The sequence below is a fragment of the Stigmatopora nigra genome, chromosome 5, assembly GCF_051989575.1.
Source record: "Stigmatopora nigra isolate UIUO_SnigA chromosome 5, RoL_Snig_1.1, whole genome shotgun sequence".
Taxonomy (NCBI): domain Eukaryota; kingdom Metazoa; phylum Chordata; class Actinopteri; order Syngnathiformes; family Syngnathidae; genus Stigmatopora; species Stigmatopora nigra.
The window spans coordinates 4,523,204-4,543,513 of NC_135512.1; the positions used below are offsets into that span (position 1 = coordinate 4,523,204).

A 20,310-nucleotide genomic window follows, 5' to 3' on the forward strand; every position below is an offset into this window, starting at 1 on the left:
AAACATTTCATATTTATGCTGGTCCTTGAAATCGTACACAAAAGCCTAGATTTCTGTGAAGGATTAATGGTACACTATGTTGAATAATAAAAGGTAATCAGTAGGCGGTGGCATATCTACACACCTCACACACACACACACACACTTGTCTTGAAGGCTCAAAAGAGATAAATGGTGGTGCTTCAGTCATATCAGATTCACACTTACTTTGTCACAATCTCTTCTCACTGCACTAAAAATATATACAGTGCTCCATAACATTTGATACACCTGTAGATTTTAACGTAACCCTAAATTCAAACTTTTCATCTAAAGCATGGTATTGCATAACCATTTGCAAAATGTTCACAAACCCTGCTGATATGAATAAAAATTGAACAACCACTATTTTTATAGTGTGTGATGTACTCAAGATGAGCTGTACAGTACAATCAAGGACATATTGCCCAGACTGCCCCTGAGGGGCAGTGTGATGCTACTAGGAAGACTGCTGGGAAAATAAAGACATAAAATAAAGAAAATTGTTGATGTGGAAGAAAAAAAATCATCTAGGTTTATGTACAGAAACAGAGATCTTCATATAGACTAGTGTGACCGGTCTTTTGGTCGCCCGTCTTTTGGTCGCCCGTCTTTTGGTCGCCCGTCTTTTGGTCGCCCGTCTTTTGGTCCCTTTTGGTCGCCAGTCAAATGTACTTAGATATTAAACTCTCTCTCATGAATATAATTTTGAGAGCTGGTTTCAACATTATCGGTCACCATTTGACTGGCGACCAAAAGACCGGCGACCAAAAGACCGGCGACCAAAAGACCGGCGACCAAAAGACCGGCGACCAAAAGACCGGCGACCAAAAGACCGGCGACCAAAAGACCGGCGACCAAAAGACCGGCGACCAAAAGACCGGCGACCAAAAGACCGGCGACCAAAAGACCGGCGACCAAAAGTCCGGCGACCAAACATCCGGCAAGCAAACGTCCGGCGAGCAAACGTCCGGTGAGCAAACGTCCGGCGACCAAACGTCCGAGCACCGAGACTAAGGGTGGGCAAACTAGTCATTGAAGGCCACTGTGGGTGCACGTTATTGTTCCAACCGATCTAACACAGACAGTTTAACTAATCAGGTTTGTGCAAAAACAAAAAGCAACTCACCGCATTGCATTACTCTGCACACTGGAATTAATAATCATGCATATGCCTTGAAGAATTTAACATCCAATAAGAATTAAATAATCACCATTGGATATAGAAATGTCAAATTTCTCATGTTCTTGCGTTAGAAACTGATTCTTTCCTTTGTATTGCTGTGCAATATTTGCCTTACAAGAGCGCTTTAGAAGTTGTAACACTTCAGAAGCCTTTTTATTCTTTATTTATTACTCTACTGGTTGTCGCACATGCACTCAGCTTCAAAATCTTTCTAACTTCTCACTAACTTTCTTTCGGCACCCTTCAACCATTTGTTTCTTGTCAGCGGACGTCAGCTTTTGTTCCTTTCCCCCTTTCAAATGCTTTTGAAATATTCTGCTGCATAGGGGAGTACTTTGGCTTTTAACTACACACTAAACTTTTACAGCTGACACATCTGGTATGTTGTAATAATGGCGCCTACAATGACACATGATGCTATGTCATTTCATATTTAAGTTCATTACTGTACAACCCTGAAATGGATGATTGCTTCCATTTGCAGAAAGAGAAAGATTTCACATTTTTTTATGATGATTTGCTACATAAAAGGGGCAAAAAAATGAATCTACCATATTTTCACAACTATAAGGCGCACTGGATTATAAGGCGCACCTTCAATGAATGACATTTTTTCCATATATAAGGCGCACTGTATTATAAGGCGCACTAGCTATTTTGGAGAAAATTTAAGACTTTTAAGTGAGCCTTATAGTCGTGAAAATACGGTAATTCATGCATTCCTAATAAGAAAATGCGAAAATTACACAAGTTGGATTGTGTTGTGTAGCTAAAAAAAATAGTTTCTGAGTGTATGCAATGTGCTGGAAAATGAATCTTCATAATGAGCTCTCCAACTGCTTAATCCATCAGAATTACAATCTACCATTAATCACAATCTCTGAGAGGCTGCAAACATTGAATAGTGGACACTTGATCAACATGATTGATTGAATAGATGCTCTATTTTTGGCCAACACTAACACAATGTGCAAAAACTATATTGTAAATATACACGTAAGCATTATCTCTTTTTATTTAAAGTGCATTTTTTTTTGCTTTAAGATAGACAGGCGGATTGCTCGTTTGACTTCAAGTGCAGCATGTTTGATAAAAGAGGGGTTAATTGGGGTCGTTGCATTGATTGTGTCTATTTAAATTCACTGACTGTACTGAATAAAATGAGGCAGGACCACCATGGCAGGGTTGTGAATAAAAGGCAAAGTGCCTTTCTCGTAAAGAGGCAAACTGAATTTCAATTCGGGGGGGGGGGGGTGGTAGGGGGGGGGGGGGGGCTTTGAAAAAGAAGAACATAATAATAATGACAAGACATAGTTTGATAAATAGCGTTAAACTAGATCCAGGATGCTGTATGTTTGTGATAGCAACTCAGCCTGACACTGATTGGTTAAAAGTTAGCCAAGTTATACAAATCAGTCCATGCCGCAGTGTTGACAAAGTAGGTGAGCAGAGAACAACAAAGACTTGGATGCGCTATTATTTATTTCTCATCTTGCTTTTGTTGAGGCAATTACAAAGTCCCCCCTTTTCTCTTACTCTAGCTAAAGTAAAACAATATGAATAAGCAAAAGCGATACATAAGACGTTAAGTAAGTCAAAGTCACTCATTGTACAAATCCTGTTTGCTACATTAAATTAAAAATGTTCTCCTTTTGTTTCTATGCGGGGAATATAGTAAAATGCTTACCACCTAATAGTTTTCCATAAATTATTACTGCATGTCTCATTAAGATGACCTTTTAAAATAAAAGTCACTATACTTAACATCCATCATTACATGTTAAAAAAAACTGTTACAATACATAGCAAAACCAATATGCATCCTATTTTTATATCACATTTTCATATACTAATCACTACAAGGGAACCTATGGCTCGAGAGCCACACGTGGCTCTTTTGATGGGTGCATATAGCTCTCCACTAACCTGTGGGGTAAACTATGGAAACTGCTGGTGAAAAAAGCGCAGGAATAGGAGCGTTACGTTGGTATTTTCGCATTCACACTACGCCTAGCGCCTTATAATCATTTTTTTTTCATTAGACACTTTTGCATGGATTTTCTCATTGATACTCATTAATTAGCAACAACATAATGTTTTCAAAAGAATTCAGCGACTTTTTTTCACTTTAAAAGTGGTGAAGTGACTACAAAAAGGCACACATTTCCATGTATTATGACTTTAAAATTCGTGGCATGGCTCTCAATGATTAACATTTAAAAAATTGGAATGGTTTATCCCTCTTTCCATCAAAAAAAAAAGGTTCCCCTGCACTACAATAAGGACCAATGATGATAATTTTGTTTGTTTTTGTTCATATTAACAAAATATAGTTTGACTTGTGGACAAAAACGTCTTATCCTAAACATGAGGTAGTGATTTTATTTTGTATATATTTCTTAATTAAATTTAATTAGGGATTTAAAAGCATGATTGGGCTGTAGAGCGCCTTTCCCATTTCAACCCCGGTTGTCATCATTCCCAAACCCCTCCTCAAATGAATCAGGCCCCGATGCGCGCTTCTTGGGGAAGCGACCCGCATCACCTAAAATTTCTCCCGAAATTATCACTGCACATCCCGGAGCTTCGATACTGCAACCATGGACGGCATTTTGCATGGCTAAAAGAGCGTTGATCTCATTTGGGTACCCAGATAACCGCTGTCCCTGCAGCTTTTACTTGGCAACATAGCTTAGCTTAGCTTCCAAGCTGCAAACACAGAGACGCGCTTGTTATTGCGTCGCGATAAGCAGGGTTTACGTTTTGTGGATATCCCGTGACAATGCGTGCAATCAGTGTGAAGGAGGAATACGAAGAAGACCTCTGCCAATTTAAAATGGACAACCAAGAGCAACGATTGTTGTTAAATGCTGTTTCCAAGGTGAATCGAGTGGGCTCAAAGGGAGCAGGTTAGTAGTCTCCAATAGCTGCTCTCAAAACAAACACGTCTAAAATGTACAAATAACACTATGAGATGCACGTAAACTTTCATTGACTCAAATCAGTATGAATAATAACTGCTATAAATGTAAGGGATCGCCTTTTATCTGACAAAATTAATCTTGTATAGAGAGAAAGTGAGAATAGTATTTTTATAGTATTTTACCCGTTGTTTGCCATTGACAACACCTGACGTCAAATTTATTTAAATCAATAGTGACTGAATGCTCACGTCCGCTGCTAGCACTACCTTTCAAAATGGATTGAGTGTATTAAATGAGTATCCTATAAAGATTTAAGATCCATCCATACAACTTATCCGAACAAGGGTCGCAGAGGGTGCTGGAGCCAAAAGGGGCAGACACCCTGAATCTTCGACCAGCCAATCACAGGGCACAAGAAGACAGATGAGCATTCACACTCCCACTCATACTTAGGAGCAATATTTAGTTTTCAATAAGCCTAAAATACAAGTTTTTGAAATGTGGGTGGAAACTGGACTACCCAGCAAAAACCCACCAAGTCCATGCGAGTACATGCTAACTCCACACCAGAAAGTCTGAACTACAAATTAAACCCTCGATCCCAGAGCTGTAAGGTTAAGATGGCCTTTTAAATTAAAATCACTATAGTTAATATCCATAATTCCAATTGCACCTGAAAGCCACTACTTGACTTTGCTAAACTGTTTGTTTGTCATCTTGTGTGTCCTGCAGACGTCAGTAAAAATATATTTCCTAAGCAGCAGGATTCTGAGTGCCCCGACATCAAAAAAGAAGTGTCTGGTCAACACCACTGTGAAAAATCACAAGCAGGAAGCCACATTGCTCCAATGTCACACTTTTCTGACACAAATAATGAACAATCGAAAGGTGAGCCAATTTGTCACAATGACAACAGACACTAGAAATGTTCTAGGTGGAACAAAACTTTGTAGGGTGTCGCTATAACTGCAGTTTCTTCTCATCAGGAAACTGCAAATTAATATAGGAAAGCAGAGGTAGAGATAATAAAAAAGTTTATATAGTGCGGACAATATTGTGCAGTTTAGGAATCTCTTCTATGGAAATTATAAACCTATTATTTATATGTTCACAGGTACCAAAAATAAGTCTGATAGCACTGGAACCACAACCAACGTTGGCAAAGGATGTGGAAATAAAGCAAGTACTACTTCTGTTTGTCAAGTAGGGTTAGCTAATAAAAAAGGCCCAAGGTTTAACCATGAATTGTGCCAAAATAAAAAGAACAATTATAGTATTAAAACTAAAGTAGTGTGGGTATGTATTCACTTTATATGTTTGACTTTTCTTTTGTTTCAGAACACAGAGCAGCCAATGGGTCTCTCCAGGAAAAGTTTAACTGATGTGCACCAGTCAGAAGCAGATTCCTTTTCTTACAGTGAAGATAGTTATGCATGTGAAATGGTACTTATTTATTACAATTACATTACTTAAACATGAATATATATATATTTTTTTGCCCATTTCTTTTTTAGATACAGAAAAAAACATTTAAATACCCTGGGCTAAACCCAGACTATTTCATGCTACTGTGTATATGTCCAATAGATGCTCATATATATGTTATATATTTAAATAAGTGTATGGATTAATTTCTGTATGCAAATGATTGAGGACATTTTTTTGTTTCAGAATACTGAGCAGCAGAGTCCTCTCTCTTTGGTAATGTTAGAAGAAGAAGAACACCAGGCAGAAGATTCATTTTCTTATGCCACAGAGTCTTTTCTGTGTCAAATGGTAATTATGTATTACATTATTACACTGAGTGGACAAAAAAGGTATTAAATATGAAAGAAAATGTAAAGTTAGTAGCAGAATGGCTGTGTTTAGAATTAAGCGATCATATTTTCAACTTTTTTTGTTTTTTAAAGCGTAGTCAGTCCGCAACTGAAACAATTTCTGCTTTGAATTCAATGAAATTCAGATTATCTACAAGATTTCCTGTTTTTTTTTCGTGTGCAGCCACGGTGTACTAAGAACTTCCATGGCCGAGAACTTCCACAGCATCAGAGAGATCTCATTGTCCAAAGGTACCAATCAGGAGACGGCTACAAAAGAATTTCCAAGGCGTTAAATATACCATGGAACACAGTGAAGAGTGTCCTGGTGAGATGGAAGAAAAATGGCACGACAGTGACTCTACCAAGAAGTGGACGTCCTTCCAAAATCGATGAAAAAACGAGAAAAGAACTGGTACGGGAAGTTGTTAAGAGGCCAACAGCAACATTAAAGGAGCTTCAGGAATTTCTGGCAAATACAGGTTGTTCAGTACATGCGACAACAATTTCTCGTATACTTCATAAATCTGGACTTTGGGGTCGGGTGGCGAGGTAATGTAAGAAGCCTAAGACATAAAAGTATGGTGACTGAGATTGTAGGTTATTATATTCTGCTCTGAGATGCTTGGAGATATGTTTATCATATTGATTAGTGTTGGACAGACATTGGAAGGCCATTTAAGGGACATACTTGCAAAAAAATGGTGAGAAAGTGATTTTAGAGCTCACTTTTTCCAACTCCAAATTATTTCTAAGTGTTTTCTTGCATTTATTGAATAAGGGTGGTCTACAACATTGATATTTTGCTCCTTAGGCAAAATAGCTTAGCAAATTATTACATTTTGTGACTTTTCAAGTAAGAAATGTGTTTGTTTTGGCCTTACTTTACCTTGAAATGTTTTTGTCAATAATGTATACATGGTAAATAAATTTAAATGTTGTAAATAAATCATTTTTGGTATATAAAGTGTCTCAATGGCTGCTTTTTTTTGGTGTTTCATCCTGGTTTTCTGTTAAGAAATAAATAAAACCTAATTGCTTTGTCTTGTCTGCCATGAAAAGCACAAATAGTTTAAAAAAGCATAACAAGTAACCATAGAAAGGCATTGAGTTGTTTGCTGTGCTCGGCATTTAAAATCCAAACCCTGGAGATACTGTAAGCACAACAAACTTGAAGGAGAAATAGGTCGGACATTTTAAGACAAGAGTCCAAACTCGCTTTTAGCTGATATTGCCTACAGACACGACAGTTTCCTAAAGGACTTTTAAAAAAAAAAGGGTTCAGGACATGACAAATGACTCTGCCACTCATTCGAGTGAAATCTGATGTGCTCATCATTTCACAAGAAGTGAGAATGTAAACTGGCTGACTGCAGGAACAAGATGAAGTAACTAGCCAAACTTTTCAGAGGGCAAGAACAATTGACAAAGACATTGTCTATTTAAAGGACGTGATCAACCCAAGAAAGTTCCTCTCCATTGATGTTAAAAGGATGATCAGCTTTAAGAAAGAGAAAAATGTTTTTTTCCAACTCCCTTAACAGTACTTAAACACCTTTCCCCTTGTAAATATGTGACACTCTTTCATAAAACCAATGCAGAATGAAAAACAATTGACTAATAATTCACTCCACATTCACCCATGTTTTTTTTTCTTTCTGTGTGTGTATGGAGCCTATCTTCTTTTTTATTTCACAGCCAGAGAAATAAAGGCATCACTTTGGTCAAGTGCTATCTCATTGAAGAAAGGTCATGGAAGGTTTAATTCACTTTAAGTGTATTTTCATCTACATTTGAAATGCCCTCATTTATTGAAAGTGCTTGAATGAAAGAGAGGATAGGTATATATATTTTTATCTCAAGTATTTAGTGTCTCTGACTCAGACTTTAGGCCGTTCTTACCATCCTATGCATAATTCTCACACCCCCCAAAAATATATCTTAACATTTTCATATGGAAAAAATAAAATTAAGTCTTGAAACCATCTCATGTTTCTATTTCTGATGTTAAATCCGTTTAAAGTGTTTGTTAATTTTTAAATCCATGGTTGTAACATGGGTTCATGGCTATCTAGGTGCTATTTTGCTGTCTTTTTTTCCCTTAAGCTGTCCATTTTAGCTGCTTAGACATGCAGAGTAGTTAATCAGTGTGTATTTAAAGGCTAAAAACATTTCATGGGCCACATGGGGGTTTGGAATACTCCCCTTTGTAGATGTTTAAATTATGTTTACTATTCAGAAAATGCAGCTGAACAGAAACGGGTTTAAAGTGACCAAGGGAAAGTAAAAACTGTGATAAAAACAAAGAAAAACATAAACATATGATGGAAGATTTTGTAAACTAAGATGGCATCTGCATATTTAACAGTATTGTTTCAGTTCAGGCGTTTGTGTTTTTTTATTATCCGACAGTGGTGTTTTTTGTTTTTCTGTTTTTTCCATATATAAGGCGCACTGGATTATAAGGCGCACTGTCTATTTTGGAGAAAATTTAAGACTTTTAAGTGCGCCTTATAGTCGTGAAAATACGGTACTCGGGATTGTTCACAAATCTGTATAATGGTCGTAAAGGTCACTATTCTGCAATTCACATGTTTGTACACAAACTGAGCATTTCCTTATAAATGTTTGGAAATAAGTAAGTAGAAAGAAAGATTTCCAATTTGGTGCATAAGAAGAACAAAAACACAGATACCGAGAACCAAGGAAAGGGAATAAAACGGAGTGCTCACCCAAGGCTTGATGAAACTCACCCGACACCGGGGTCATAGGGGTGGGTGGCAGACTGTTAATGTTGAGCGCTCCCATCTGATGAATCTGCGTAGCGGGGAATGCAGCCACGCTCGGCGTCAGGTAACCGCCATGGCTTGCCGCCATGATGGCCGCTTGCTGCTGCATGAGCTAAAGAAGAGGGACACGGAAGAACGAGGGGTGAGGGTACCCAGGTGAGAGGAGGACAGATGGTAACGGAGAAAATATAGTACGTAGTGAAGGACGGGAGGGAGGGACGTATGTGTTGAGGATGATGGATGGAGAGTGGAAAGGAAATAGAAAGTAGAGCAGAGTAGAAGAAAGGGAAGCGGGAAGAAAAGGGAAGCCTGTCAGCCTATGTTTAGTGCATCTGTCTGGGTTGGCAGCAGGAAGCCTGTCACCAGCTGCTCTCGCTCTCATACAAATCAAGACGTTGACATGTGCACATTATCTGTGCGTTAAGGGAACAGGCAAAGTTTGCACAGGAGTTGCAATGTGCTCTCCTTGGAAACTTTGACAGAAAATGCAGCAAATCTCTGCATGTTTCAGGCGTGAGAGTTACAGATTTTTTTGGAATGTTTGAAGAGCCCAGTTATTGGCTGGTTACCCATCTGGGTGGGTACACCTTTAGCCCAAAGTCAGCTGGGAGAGACTCCCTAGGTCACCATGTGCTTATAAAATGGCATTTCAAAAATAGTATACATTTTCTCACCTATGTTTTTCATTTTCAAGTTAAAACCACAATATGTGCTAGTTTCCTCCATTCTAAAGTTATTTCAAGACAATAAATGCAAAAGAGACTTAATAAAATTGTATATGCTTAATTCCAATATGTAAAACCAACTGTGTGGAATCGAGACCGGACGTTTGTTCGCCGGTCTTTTGGTCGCCGGTCTTTTGGTCGCCGGTCTTTTGGTCGCCGGTCTTTTGGTCGCCGGTCTTTTGATGGCCGGTCTTTTGGTCCCTTTTTGTCGCCAGTCAAATGTACTTAGACATTAAACAGTACTTAGATATTAAACAGTACTTAGATATTAAACTCTCTCACTCAGATATTCAACTTTCTCTCTTAGATATTAAACTCTAACTCTCTTAGAAATTAAATTCTCTCATGAATATAATTTTGAGAGCTGGCTTCAACAGTAAACTCTATGTCACCATTTGACCGGCGACCAAACGTCCAAGCACCGTGTGGAATAAACCTAGTTTATAAAGTAGCCTCCAAACCTATTTGTGTTTTCTCCCTGACAATCCTTCAGTTATATCGGCATCAACATATTCATAACCATTTTGAATCAAATATGTTGAAGGTATTTGACATCACTACCATGGTTCTAATGATGGTGATCCATTGTAATACTGTATAGTGCATTTGGCTGAAACACTGTAAGACATGTGCTTTGCATGGCGACTCTATAACCCGTGTGCTAATGTATTAAAGAGATGGGGGCACAGGTTATTACCATGCAGGGTAGCAGTGCATGCAAGTATATGAATAAACACTTTAGGCTACATTTTGATGAAAGTGCTGTTCGTCTCATGCTAAGCAGAAATGCAGAATGAATGAAGGCCTATCGATTTTCATCTAAAGGGGGGATGGGGTGAGTTGTCCAGAGGGTGGACATTGACTGCATTTTTTTTTTTTCCTCGAGACATCCACTCAATTACTAACATGCTCTGGAATTTGAGTTGCTAGTTATGCTTAAAAATATAGTCTTATTGATTACTGCCTGGATTCAGGGACTTCTCAAGGGGATGGAGATGCTCCCACTTGCTATGAAAATGTCTCTGCTCGGTGGAAAATGGACAAAAATGTTTCGGTGCGGAAAACTTCTGTTTTCTCTTTCTTTGCAGAGTATTTTTTAAAGACAAAAATGGTTTTCAGTTAAGTGAAGAGCAAAAGTAGAGATTTTTTCAGGTAGAACTTTACATAGTGGCTATAAAAGCTCAATTAATTCATGATTATGTTGTTATGATGGACTACATTAGGTCGTTTTTCCTCCAAAAAGCACCCTTTTTAATGACGGAACTCGTTTGATTGGCCAGTTCTCAGAACGATAGGTCGTTGCAGTATGTCACTACAACAACGGTCCAGAACTGATTGGTCCAAGGAGAAATCCAAGTCCTCCACCAGTAATGCAAATGCAAATGACAATAATATAAGAGAAGACAATGAACAGAGCAACCCCTCACCACGGCTATATTTGCATGGCAGACCCAGCAATAATAACGGTGGGGACTGGTGGTGGTGTTGTGGGGGGGAAAAGTCAATTATTTTCTCTCAGTGCTGCTGTCAGGTAACGCGAAAGTGGCTGTCCCGCTGCAGAATCCCCAACGCTTGCGTTTCATCCATTAGCCGCATATCCGCTATCTATTAATGCCTTTTGTCATTTGCATAATTTTATCAAGGTGGCAAATGGGGATCATCTGTTTCTTTCTCAATAAGATGAATTGAGCTTTTAAAAGGAGGTTAAGGCAGGAGGAAAAAAAAGGCAGCAAGGGGGAGAAAAAAAATACAGGAACAAAAGCCATGGCTCAGAAACAAAGTGCACAGTGTGACAGTGCCACCGGACCTCTTTAGAGATTACTTTAAGTCTATTATGATGGCCTAATAAGCTATAAATACTGTCAAGCTTACAAGAATCATTATATTTAGAATACTACAGATTGTATCATACAGGTTGTTTATTTTTTTATATATATATTCACAATGTTGTAAATTTACCACATATTACTATTATAGTACTATACGTAAATGTTCTAAACAAATAAATTAAAGTATATTATTTGACATATGATACAATTTCTGCTTAGGAATCACTGCTTTAGAGTACATTACATCCTATTTTATCCAAAAAAAAGTGAAAAGAAGAGAACAAAAGCCAAATGACAGGGGAAAAAAGGGAGGGAAAGAAAGTTGTACTGTTTCCAGCAGGATTCATTTTATTGTGGGGCATATTTTTTATTTTTTTATTTTTTATGGCAACCTTATGGCAGTGCTCCTCCCGCAGTGCCAGCAGGCAATCATCTCTTTATCACATGGCAATTATCTCACCATCGCGCCACTACGTGACTCGCAGCATTGTCACACATGACCCCGGCACGCTGCGAGCTGGCCAACCCGGTGTGTGGTGGTGGGGGCGAGAAGACATAGTGTCCCATAAAGGGAAAGGGAAATGAGAGATAGAATGGAAATTGGAGGTTTTTGCGGTAAACTAAACAAAAAAAAAAATGCATGGCAACTATGTAAGCCAAATGTGGGAGAGCTGCTCCATCACTAAATGAAATAGTACTTGTTCATCTATCATGCTTTTATGTAATTAATAAGACCTTTCTCATGCACTGTCAAAAGGAAACATGACAGCCTGTAGATGCAATAGTTTAAGTGTTTTTGAAATATTTTTTGAATAAACTTGGCTCTGAAACTTTCACTTCTTTCTCTCAAATATCAGCGATTGAATGCAATATGTTGTGGGCGGTAGGTTAGTGATGCCAATTTTCCATAAATCATCAAAATGTGGGTCAGGAGTTGCTTTATTTGGTTTCTAAGGATCTTCCAAAGACAAACATATGCTTATTTTTTGCCTTTATTTCACTATACCATCACATTTCTGCAGGGTAGTTGCACAACTGTAATACTATACAATAGTTGCTGGGCTACTAACAGTATCCTTCCTCATAGACAACTGAACAATACTAATGCTATTATTAATAATATTTTCCAATATCATTTGCCTTCTTACTGCCCATTTTTTTTTTTTTTTTAACAAAGATGCGCGTCGGTATCATCATTGCTCGCAATGATTCCTTCCAACAGGGGGAGATGTTTCCTAAAGCCAGTTTAATATGGCGACATTCCCCTCTCGTCTGCATGCATGTTGTCGCTATTAGCAGCCAGTTAAAGTGTCTCCTCTAATTTCGGCTTGGGCTTGAACACGTTTGTCTTTGCATTGCAGACACAAATGTGTACACTGTGTAGAATACAAGTTGCATAGCAACGCGACAGTTGGCAGTTTGGTCTGAGTCTCAAGCAAGTCATAAGTCTTCCCTATTGTGGCCCAGTCGTGTCCAAATCAAGACGAGTTACAAGTTAGTCAAGATAAATTAATGTGTTTTGAGTTGAGATAGGCTGAGTCGGATAAAGTCAGCAAGTATGTCCCTAAAAAAACAATGGAACTCGATTTCATTCATTCAAATGTGAGGTTCAGCTTCATCTTAATCTTAAACTTATTTTTTAAGCTTATAGTTTCAGTGAAATTGCCAACATATACTGAATTCTCAGTCCTCAATAAGAATCTGTAATATTCTTGGAGCTCAGTGCCGCTCAGCATGTAGCCACATAAAAACTATCAAAAAAGGAGCATAACTAAATTCAGATTTGCCTATATATACTGTATACAACACCAATATAAAAATAACTTCCAAATATGAAATGGGGTTGCTAATGAAGAACTGCAATATGAAATATTAGCAATAAAAACTAGTAGAAGAAAGTAAAATGGTAGAAACTAGGACAGATTCATTCATTAAGTAACGAGATTGGTCGAACAAATTAACTTTCCAAATAAGCCAAAACAAAAGATTTTGCCTGTTTTAGTGTGACTGTTAGTCACTTAGTCAAGTTGTACATTCCCTTCCTTTCCGGGAATAAACCTGAAAGACAACACCAGGGATTTCGTATAGTTTATTACAGTAATCTCGAAAATATTGCCACAACATGTTCTAACTTTTATAGCTCAATAGAAACACTTCCCAGAAACACAGCCTGTCTTGCTCCAACCTTTCCTGCTTGTGTTTTTATCAAATCACCTATTGCAAATAGAATACCTCCTGTCAGTGATTGCCAGTGTCAACGTCCATCATAACATTTCTCATTTTGGTCACTGTTGCACCCTCCCTCGTCTTTCTTCGCCTCTAAAACCCACCCTCCTCCCATCTTGGACTGCGTCCTCCTGGTTTGACTAAAATCCAATTTACTGGCTGTCAACCCAACTCTATAATCCCATCCACAGCTGTAGTGGAGAGGTAACTCTTTACTGTACTCTCTGGTTACAGCTATATACACAGACACTCTCTCTCCACCGCTACGCTCCATACGTGGTCGTCGCTTCGACCTCGCTTCCTATTGGCCGGGATGTATAGAGACAGGGACAAATACAAAGTGTGCCTTTGGAGATAAAGAAGGCCTTTGACTGTCATAGAGTTCTGGTCTTCAGGGAGTTAAGTACACGTTATCGCTACCGTAAAGACACATCCGTCGTATCACTTCACCACTTTTTCCCCGGTGGCGACGGGGGAATTGCCGTCCACGCACGAGTCCGGCGCCTAAGGCTAATCATCCCTACATAGTAGGAATGGACTCCTACGAAAGAAGAATTGTGGTAGTAGCTTAAATCATTGATGGAAGAGAGGCATGTCATGCAAAAACATTGCTTTAAAAAGATATTTTTTACGTTATACTTGGGCTCTTTTAGCTATAAATTGCTAGATGAAGACACATTCACATTTGAACATTGCATAAAGTCGTATCACAATATCATACTTATCACTATGACAACAAGAACCAATTACACACACACACACAGGGAGAATTTAGAATGGACTAATAAAGTTTTTTTTTTTGTTTACCGTATGTTTTCTCCGGGTTTCCTCCCATATTGCAAAAACATGCATTCTATACTACATAAATTGCCGTGCCCTGGGATTGGCTGCCCACCAATTCAAGGTGACCTCCGCCTAGAGCTCGAAATCAGCTGGGATAGTCTCTATCACCCTCTGCGACCCTTGTGATGATAAGCGATATAGAAAATAAATGAATGAATATTTACTGTATGTCCAAAATAAACTTGTTTTCCTAAATAGTCAATAAAAAAAACATGTTTTGGCATTAAATGGCCAAAATCTTAACATAATACGTTACAAGCTTAGTTTTACAAATTAGTATTGATCTACAATGAATCATGATCGATGACTGACTGATGAGGCTTTTTTTTTTTTAAAGAATCCACAGTGTAATGAATTAAATCAGAACTCAAGCTTCTGGCATCCTGCTGCTTCCCTGCCATAATAAATAAGAGTCATGGCCCAACTGAGCACTTCCTTTAGACCATTTGCATGTTGTCACATTTGCCTGGCCAAAATAAGAAGTGCATTTCATGAATGCCAATGAAGGTGAGAGTCGTACTGGAGAAAAGACACGACCAATTACTATGGGATGCTCCATTTATACATTTTGTAGCAGACACTAACCACCAGTGCAGGTACAAAATGAAACGAGGGCAATAGATAACCCTCTTAAGACCTCATATAACGTATACATTTATTATCTCTATAGCCAAACAAGTTGGGCTCTTGCTTTTCTATAAATAAAATTCTGCATATGCTCTATGCTGATGCTCTTTCTGTTTTCTTGACATTAGACAGAGAGCAGCAATTACAGTAAGTGCCATAATAATGAAAGACATTACCATAAGTAGTAATATTAAAGCCATTTTAGAGTCTGAAAATACAATTTGAATGTATTTGAACCTTGTGAGTGAAGGCCATTATTTGTATACCGTATTTTCACGACTATAAGGCGCACCGCATTATAAGGCTCACCCTCAATGAATGGCAATTTTCCATATACAAGGCGCACTGTATAATAAGGCACACTGTCTATTTTGGAGAAAATTTAAGACTTAAGTGCGCCTTATAGTCGTGAAAATACGGGAATTGCTATTGACTTCCAGGTGTGAAGCACTCACTACACAGTCACCTCTAGAGCCAGCCATTTTTGATGTTTTGAATTTTTTTGTATAAAATCTTGCAGTGAGGGAGGAGCTATATGATGGAAGATTTTGTAAACTAAAATGACATCTGCATATTTAACAGTATTGTTTCAGTTCAGGCGTTTGTGTTTTTTTTAAATATCCGACAGTGGTTGTTTTTCGTTTTTGGTTTTCTCCATATATAAGGCGCACTGGATTATAAGGCGCACTGTCTATTTTGGAGAAAATTTAAGACTTTTAAGTGCGCCTTATAGTCGTGAAAGATTTTCATTGAAATCAAGACCTATGTGAAGATAATTGCAATATAAATTCTACCAGATGCTTCTAAACTCAGAAAAATTAATGTATTGGTATTACACCTTGTTGCTGAACGAAGTTGTGATGTACCTAATTAAATCATCATTCTGGGTGGAAAAAAAGACAACTTTTAAGTAGCTGAGAAAACACGAAGAGGGTGACATTAGCATTCCTTACGAGTTGTCTTTCCAGCCGCCCTGATAAATGAAGCCAAGTATTCCCTTTTTCTTTTAGTTGGCGTTTGCACTTCAAAATTCCTGGGGGAAATGTCAGAGTGTGTAGCTGTTAAACGCTCCGATATATTCATTCACCAGCTCGTCAGTCTGACTGAGAATGTGCAGGGGGGGATTTCAGGGAGAACGGCTTTTTCTCTCCCTTCCCTTGTGGGTCGGTTGAGATTTGTTCATGAAATTTTCAAAACACATGAAATTGGACAGCTTCGTGTTGCAATAAAGCCTTGTGAATCCATGTATACAAATTAGAATGTGCTTACTGTATTTCAGCAGCCATCTATGGTGGTTATCTATGACAAATTTGACTAAAGAAGAAGAATGAAAACTACTGGAGTATTTTTTTCTGAAGTATATGGTGTAAAAAGGTCTTACAAACCAATTTTCTATAGAAAGTCATTGATTGTAATGAGGATAGTGGTTATATTTATGAATATTTTTTTTATTCCTTCAACTCCTTGATCTTGTACCAACTTTTTTATGTCACGACAATCTGTGTGTGTGTGTGTGTGTGTGTGTGTACAGAATACCAAAAGTGTGACTTTTTCCAGACTCACCGCATGTGCATAAGAGCTGTAGGTGCTGAAGGGAAGGGCAATGGCGGGGTTGAAAATTCCAAACTGGCCAACCATCTGCTGCATGCGTCTGATGGTGCGTTCTTTGTCTGTGTCGGCGAACTTGACCACCAGGCTGGAGGAGGCTCCCTGGATGAATGGCGGGAGGAAAAGAGGAGGTCAAGGTTAAAAGGTCCAAATGGTACATGGTTTTTGTTAGTATCCTTCTGTGCCTCATTTTTGAAACTAACCATGTTGACTTAATGGGAAATTTCATAGTGGGAGATAAAATGAAAGATTGAATGAGTGGCATATATTCATTAAAAATGTTTTTAAAAATGACTTAATATATATATGTATGTAAATGTACCGTATTTTCACGACTATAAGGCACACTGTATTATAAGGCGCACTGTTTTATAAGGCGCACTGTCTATTTTGGAGAAAATTTAAGACTGTCAAGTGCGCCTTATAGTCGTGAAAATACGGTAATTGCTATTGACTTCCAGGAATGAAGCACTAACTACACAGTCACCTCTAGAGCCAGCCATTGTTGATGTTTTGGATTTTTTTTGTATAAAATCTTGTAGAGGGGGAGGAGCTATATGATGGAAGATTAAGATATGATGGCATGCAATTGACTGGCAACCAAAGGAGGTGGGGCCAGGCCTACTGCCCAAAAGTGGTCAGAATAGGCTTCAGCACCCTCGTGACTCTTTTGAAGAAAATAGAAAATTAATGACGATCTATCCATTCATTCATCTGTCCATCCATCCATTTATAGGGTGGTACTTTATCATCTTGGACAAAAAAAAATATCCTCCCACCTCAATTTTATAAATAAGTGCTTCAATTTTCTGCGGAACATACTGGATCATCATTTTTGTTGGGAAAAAAATCATTTTCAAACCACAAATGGAAGTAATATCAGCAAGCAGTCGTTGACCCCTGTTTAAAAGAAAAGTGGTGCAATTGCTTTCACTTGCTGCTCTATGTTTTAATCTTCCATCTATGGCTAGCCGTCTATTATCCGCACTTTGTTGCAGTCATCGCCATTCACTAGCTGGGAATAACAGACCCAGCAGGTGCGCTAGCCATTGTGGCCACATACCCTTCATTAAGAATCCTCAAATGATTTAGCGCTACATTTGACCTTTTGGGTGCTCCGCCTCTCCGGTGCGCCGCACCCCTATTGTGGTCAATCGATGCACATAAAAGGCCGAAATATTACTCTGATTTGACGGTGTGCAAAGGTTGTGTGTCACTCACAATCAGGTGCTTCCCCCCTCTGAAATTGGTACAAGGTTGTCAATGGCATCAATCATAGTGGTGAAGGTGGGGGATTCTCAGAAGGGTAGTTTTATTTTTTCTCTCTCCTTTATATAGAATATAGATATAGAATACAATATAGAAGCAGTCCTTGGTTTGCGATGAATATATATATATATATATATATATATATATATATATATATATATATATATATATATATATATATATATATATATATATATATATATATATATATATATATATTTTTTTTTTTTGTAAACCTAATCGTGACATGATCAATCAATACATAATTTTGCTAAACATTTATTGTGCTGATCCCATCAACGCCTATCATAGTTATGAAAAATAAAAAATAAACAAGTAGCATTTTTGGCCAAACAAGGTAGCCAATAGGCATTTATGGTAGTACCGTATTTTCACGACTATAAGGCGCACTTAAAAGTCTTAAATTTTCTCCAAAATAGACAATGCGCCTTGTAATACAGTGCGCCTTATAATACAGTGCGCCTTATAATACAGTGCGCCTTATATAGGGGAAAATGTCATTCATTGAGAGTGCGCCTTATAATGCGGTGCGCCTTATAGTCGTGAAAATACGGTAAATATATAATCTAATATAGAGAGATAGATTAATAGGACATTTCAGTTAATATCCAAGTCACTGATTTGAACCTCAATAGTAGTAGTTTGGGGATAAATTCAATTTTTCATGTTAGGGTTACACAATACTATGTTGATTTAGTAAAAGATAAGAATGTTGATGACAACATAACCTCCATGGAGTGGATAATAAACAAGCTATGAGCATTTTACTGTGTAACATCAACACATTATGATCACTCTCGGGCAATATCGAGGTTAATTTTGACACTCTTGTACATTGGAACGCTTTATCTGTTTTGTCTGTCCGGCTCTTTAGTGTCTGCGTCATTAACTTTATTGTGAGGTTTAACAGTGGAAGCATTTGGCAAAGGGCAGCTTCGCACTGGAAAACCAAGTCAGAAATTTAAGCCACGTTTCAGTTTTCAGATTGAATTTATGGAATATTTAAGGCAATGGCTACTGCCTGTTGGGTGATCTATGGCATAATATTTGCTATACTTCAACTACAAGGAAACCAGGGTTGAAGTTTAAAGCAAAATCTGTTTTTTATCCATATTTTTGCCTACATATCACAATAATCCATTCCATTTAATTTCATAGCTCCTTTAAATTATGGCACATAAAAATAGAATAATACAGTATTTATATTTCCAGGCAGTTGCTGTCACACTTAAACAAAACCCCCTCCCCATGATCACAGACATACAAATTGTTTACAGTTATTTGAAAAGTGATGCTTATCACAGATACATTTATGGACATATTCATTCTCAGGAATAAATAAGCCATATATATGCACCGGGTGGTGCTTATTTACCAACTCCCCACGCTGTCCGTAGTACAAATTCCTCATTCCTAGCAGAATCAACTACGTTATCCATACGAAATGCCCAGTGGCCCCTGAATGGCACCAATGTATTCATCTCAACTTCTGCGAACTGGAAAATAAGATCAGTCAGGGCGCCTTTGACCCTTCCTCATGACTACCTGTGACATAGAATGTGTGTATGTGCTCTTGCATACGTTGCAGCTTTCAGTGGGCTCTATGCTATGTGCACACACACTTCTACAGGTATTTTTGAAACTCTTCAAAAGCCAATCAAATTTGTTAATACTGGGGAAAATTTTGGATAAGGGAACATAAATTAAGGAACATTTTATGAAAGAAAATTAGCTAGGGAGGATATTGGATTTGGCATAGTCTTAAACCCTTGATAGCCAAATTTAAAGTTAATATAAAAATCTTCCAAACATGAAATGCTGGAATCGCACGTATTACATAAGCATGTTTGATTTGATGTAAGATACATTAAAATGTAAAATAGAAATAAGGCCCCTTCAACCAATTATTATTACTGTATTTTCACGACTATAAGGCGCACTTAAAAGTCTTAAGTTTTCTCCCAAATAGACAGTGCGCCTTATAATACAGTGTGCCTTATAATACAGTGCGCCTTATACATGGAAAAAATGTCATTCATTGAGGGTGCGCCTTATAATGCGGTGCGCCTTATAGTCGTGAAAATACGGTACATATGCTTTTTCTTTTACTAATTTTCCAAATAGGTTATATTTTTCAAGAAAGCGGAAAGACAAATTTTACGTCATAACATGTACTATGTCCAAATAATGGCATCCATGATAGTATTGCACCTACGATACAAGATGCTTAAAGTCTCTTTTTAACATGTTAACTAGTTAACTTTAGTATCTAATATCATACAATGAGCTTTAACTGGATAATAACTACATACAATCTCCACAGGTTCATTAATTTTGAAACACATAAGACATAGATGATCACATCAATCGTCTACCATTTGTATTTCGGCTTTTGGCATTTCAGTTTTCTTTTGCAAAGCGTATGAAA

The 20,310-nt window shown here is 37.8% G+C and overlaps 2 protein-coding genes across 3 annotated transcripts in view; one reads left to right on the forward strand and one right to left on the reverse strand.

Annotated features, from left to right (window-relative positions):
• celf5a (cugbp, Elav-like family member 5a) overlaps nucleotides 1-20,310 on the reverse strand; it is a 198,668-nt gene that overhangs the window by 16,098 nt on the left and 162,260 nt on the right. The window contains 2 exon segments of the mRNA XM_077716454.1: nucleotides 8,699-8,846; nucleotides 16,548-16,694. Of these exon segments, the coding sequence (XP_077572580.1) occupies nucleotides 8,699-8,846; nucleotides 16,548-16,694 (295 nt within the window).
• Nucleotides 3,674-6,921, forward strand: LOC144196367 (uncharacterized). 2 transcript variants are annotated; one of them, XM_077716455.1, is made up of 6 exons: nucleotides 3,674-4,113; nucleotides 4,861-5,016; nucleotides 5,243-5,307; nucleotides 5,467-5,571; nucleotides 5,800-5,904; nucleotides 6,130-6,921. In XM_077716455.1, exons 1-6 carry the CDS (start codon nucleotides 3,987-3,989, stop codon nucleotides 6,499-6,501), a joined length of 930 nt encoding a protein of 309 aa, XP_077572581.1. In that variant the 5' UTR covers nucleotides 3,674-3,986; the 3' UTR covers nucleotides 6,502-6,921. The 2 variants fall into 2 exon arrangements, with proteins under 2 accessions (XP_077572581.1, XP_077572582.1); XM_077716456.1 differs by lacking the exon at nucleotides 4,861-5,016.

Excerpts from the sequence above, each read along its gene's own strand:
- LOC144196367 (XM_077716455.1), top strand. The coding sequence starts at position 3,987 with ATGCGTGCAATCAGTGTGAAGGAGGAATACGAAGAAGACCTCTGCCAA. Across the intron at positions 5,308-5,466 it reads GCAAAGGATGTGGAAATAAA|AACACAGAGCAGCCAATGGG; the intron begins GCAAGTACTACT and ends CTTTTGTTTCAG. Across the intron at positions 5,572-5,799 it reads ATAGTTATGCATGTGAAATG|AATACTGAGCAGCAGAGTCC; the intron begins GTACTTATTTAT and ends TTTTTGTTTCAG.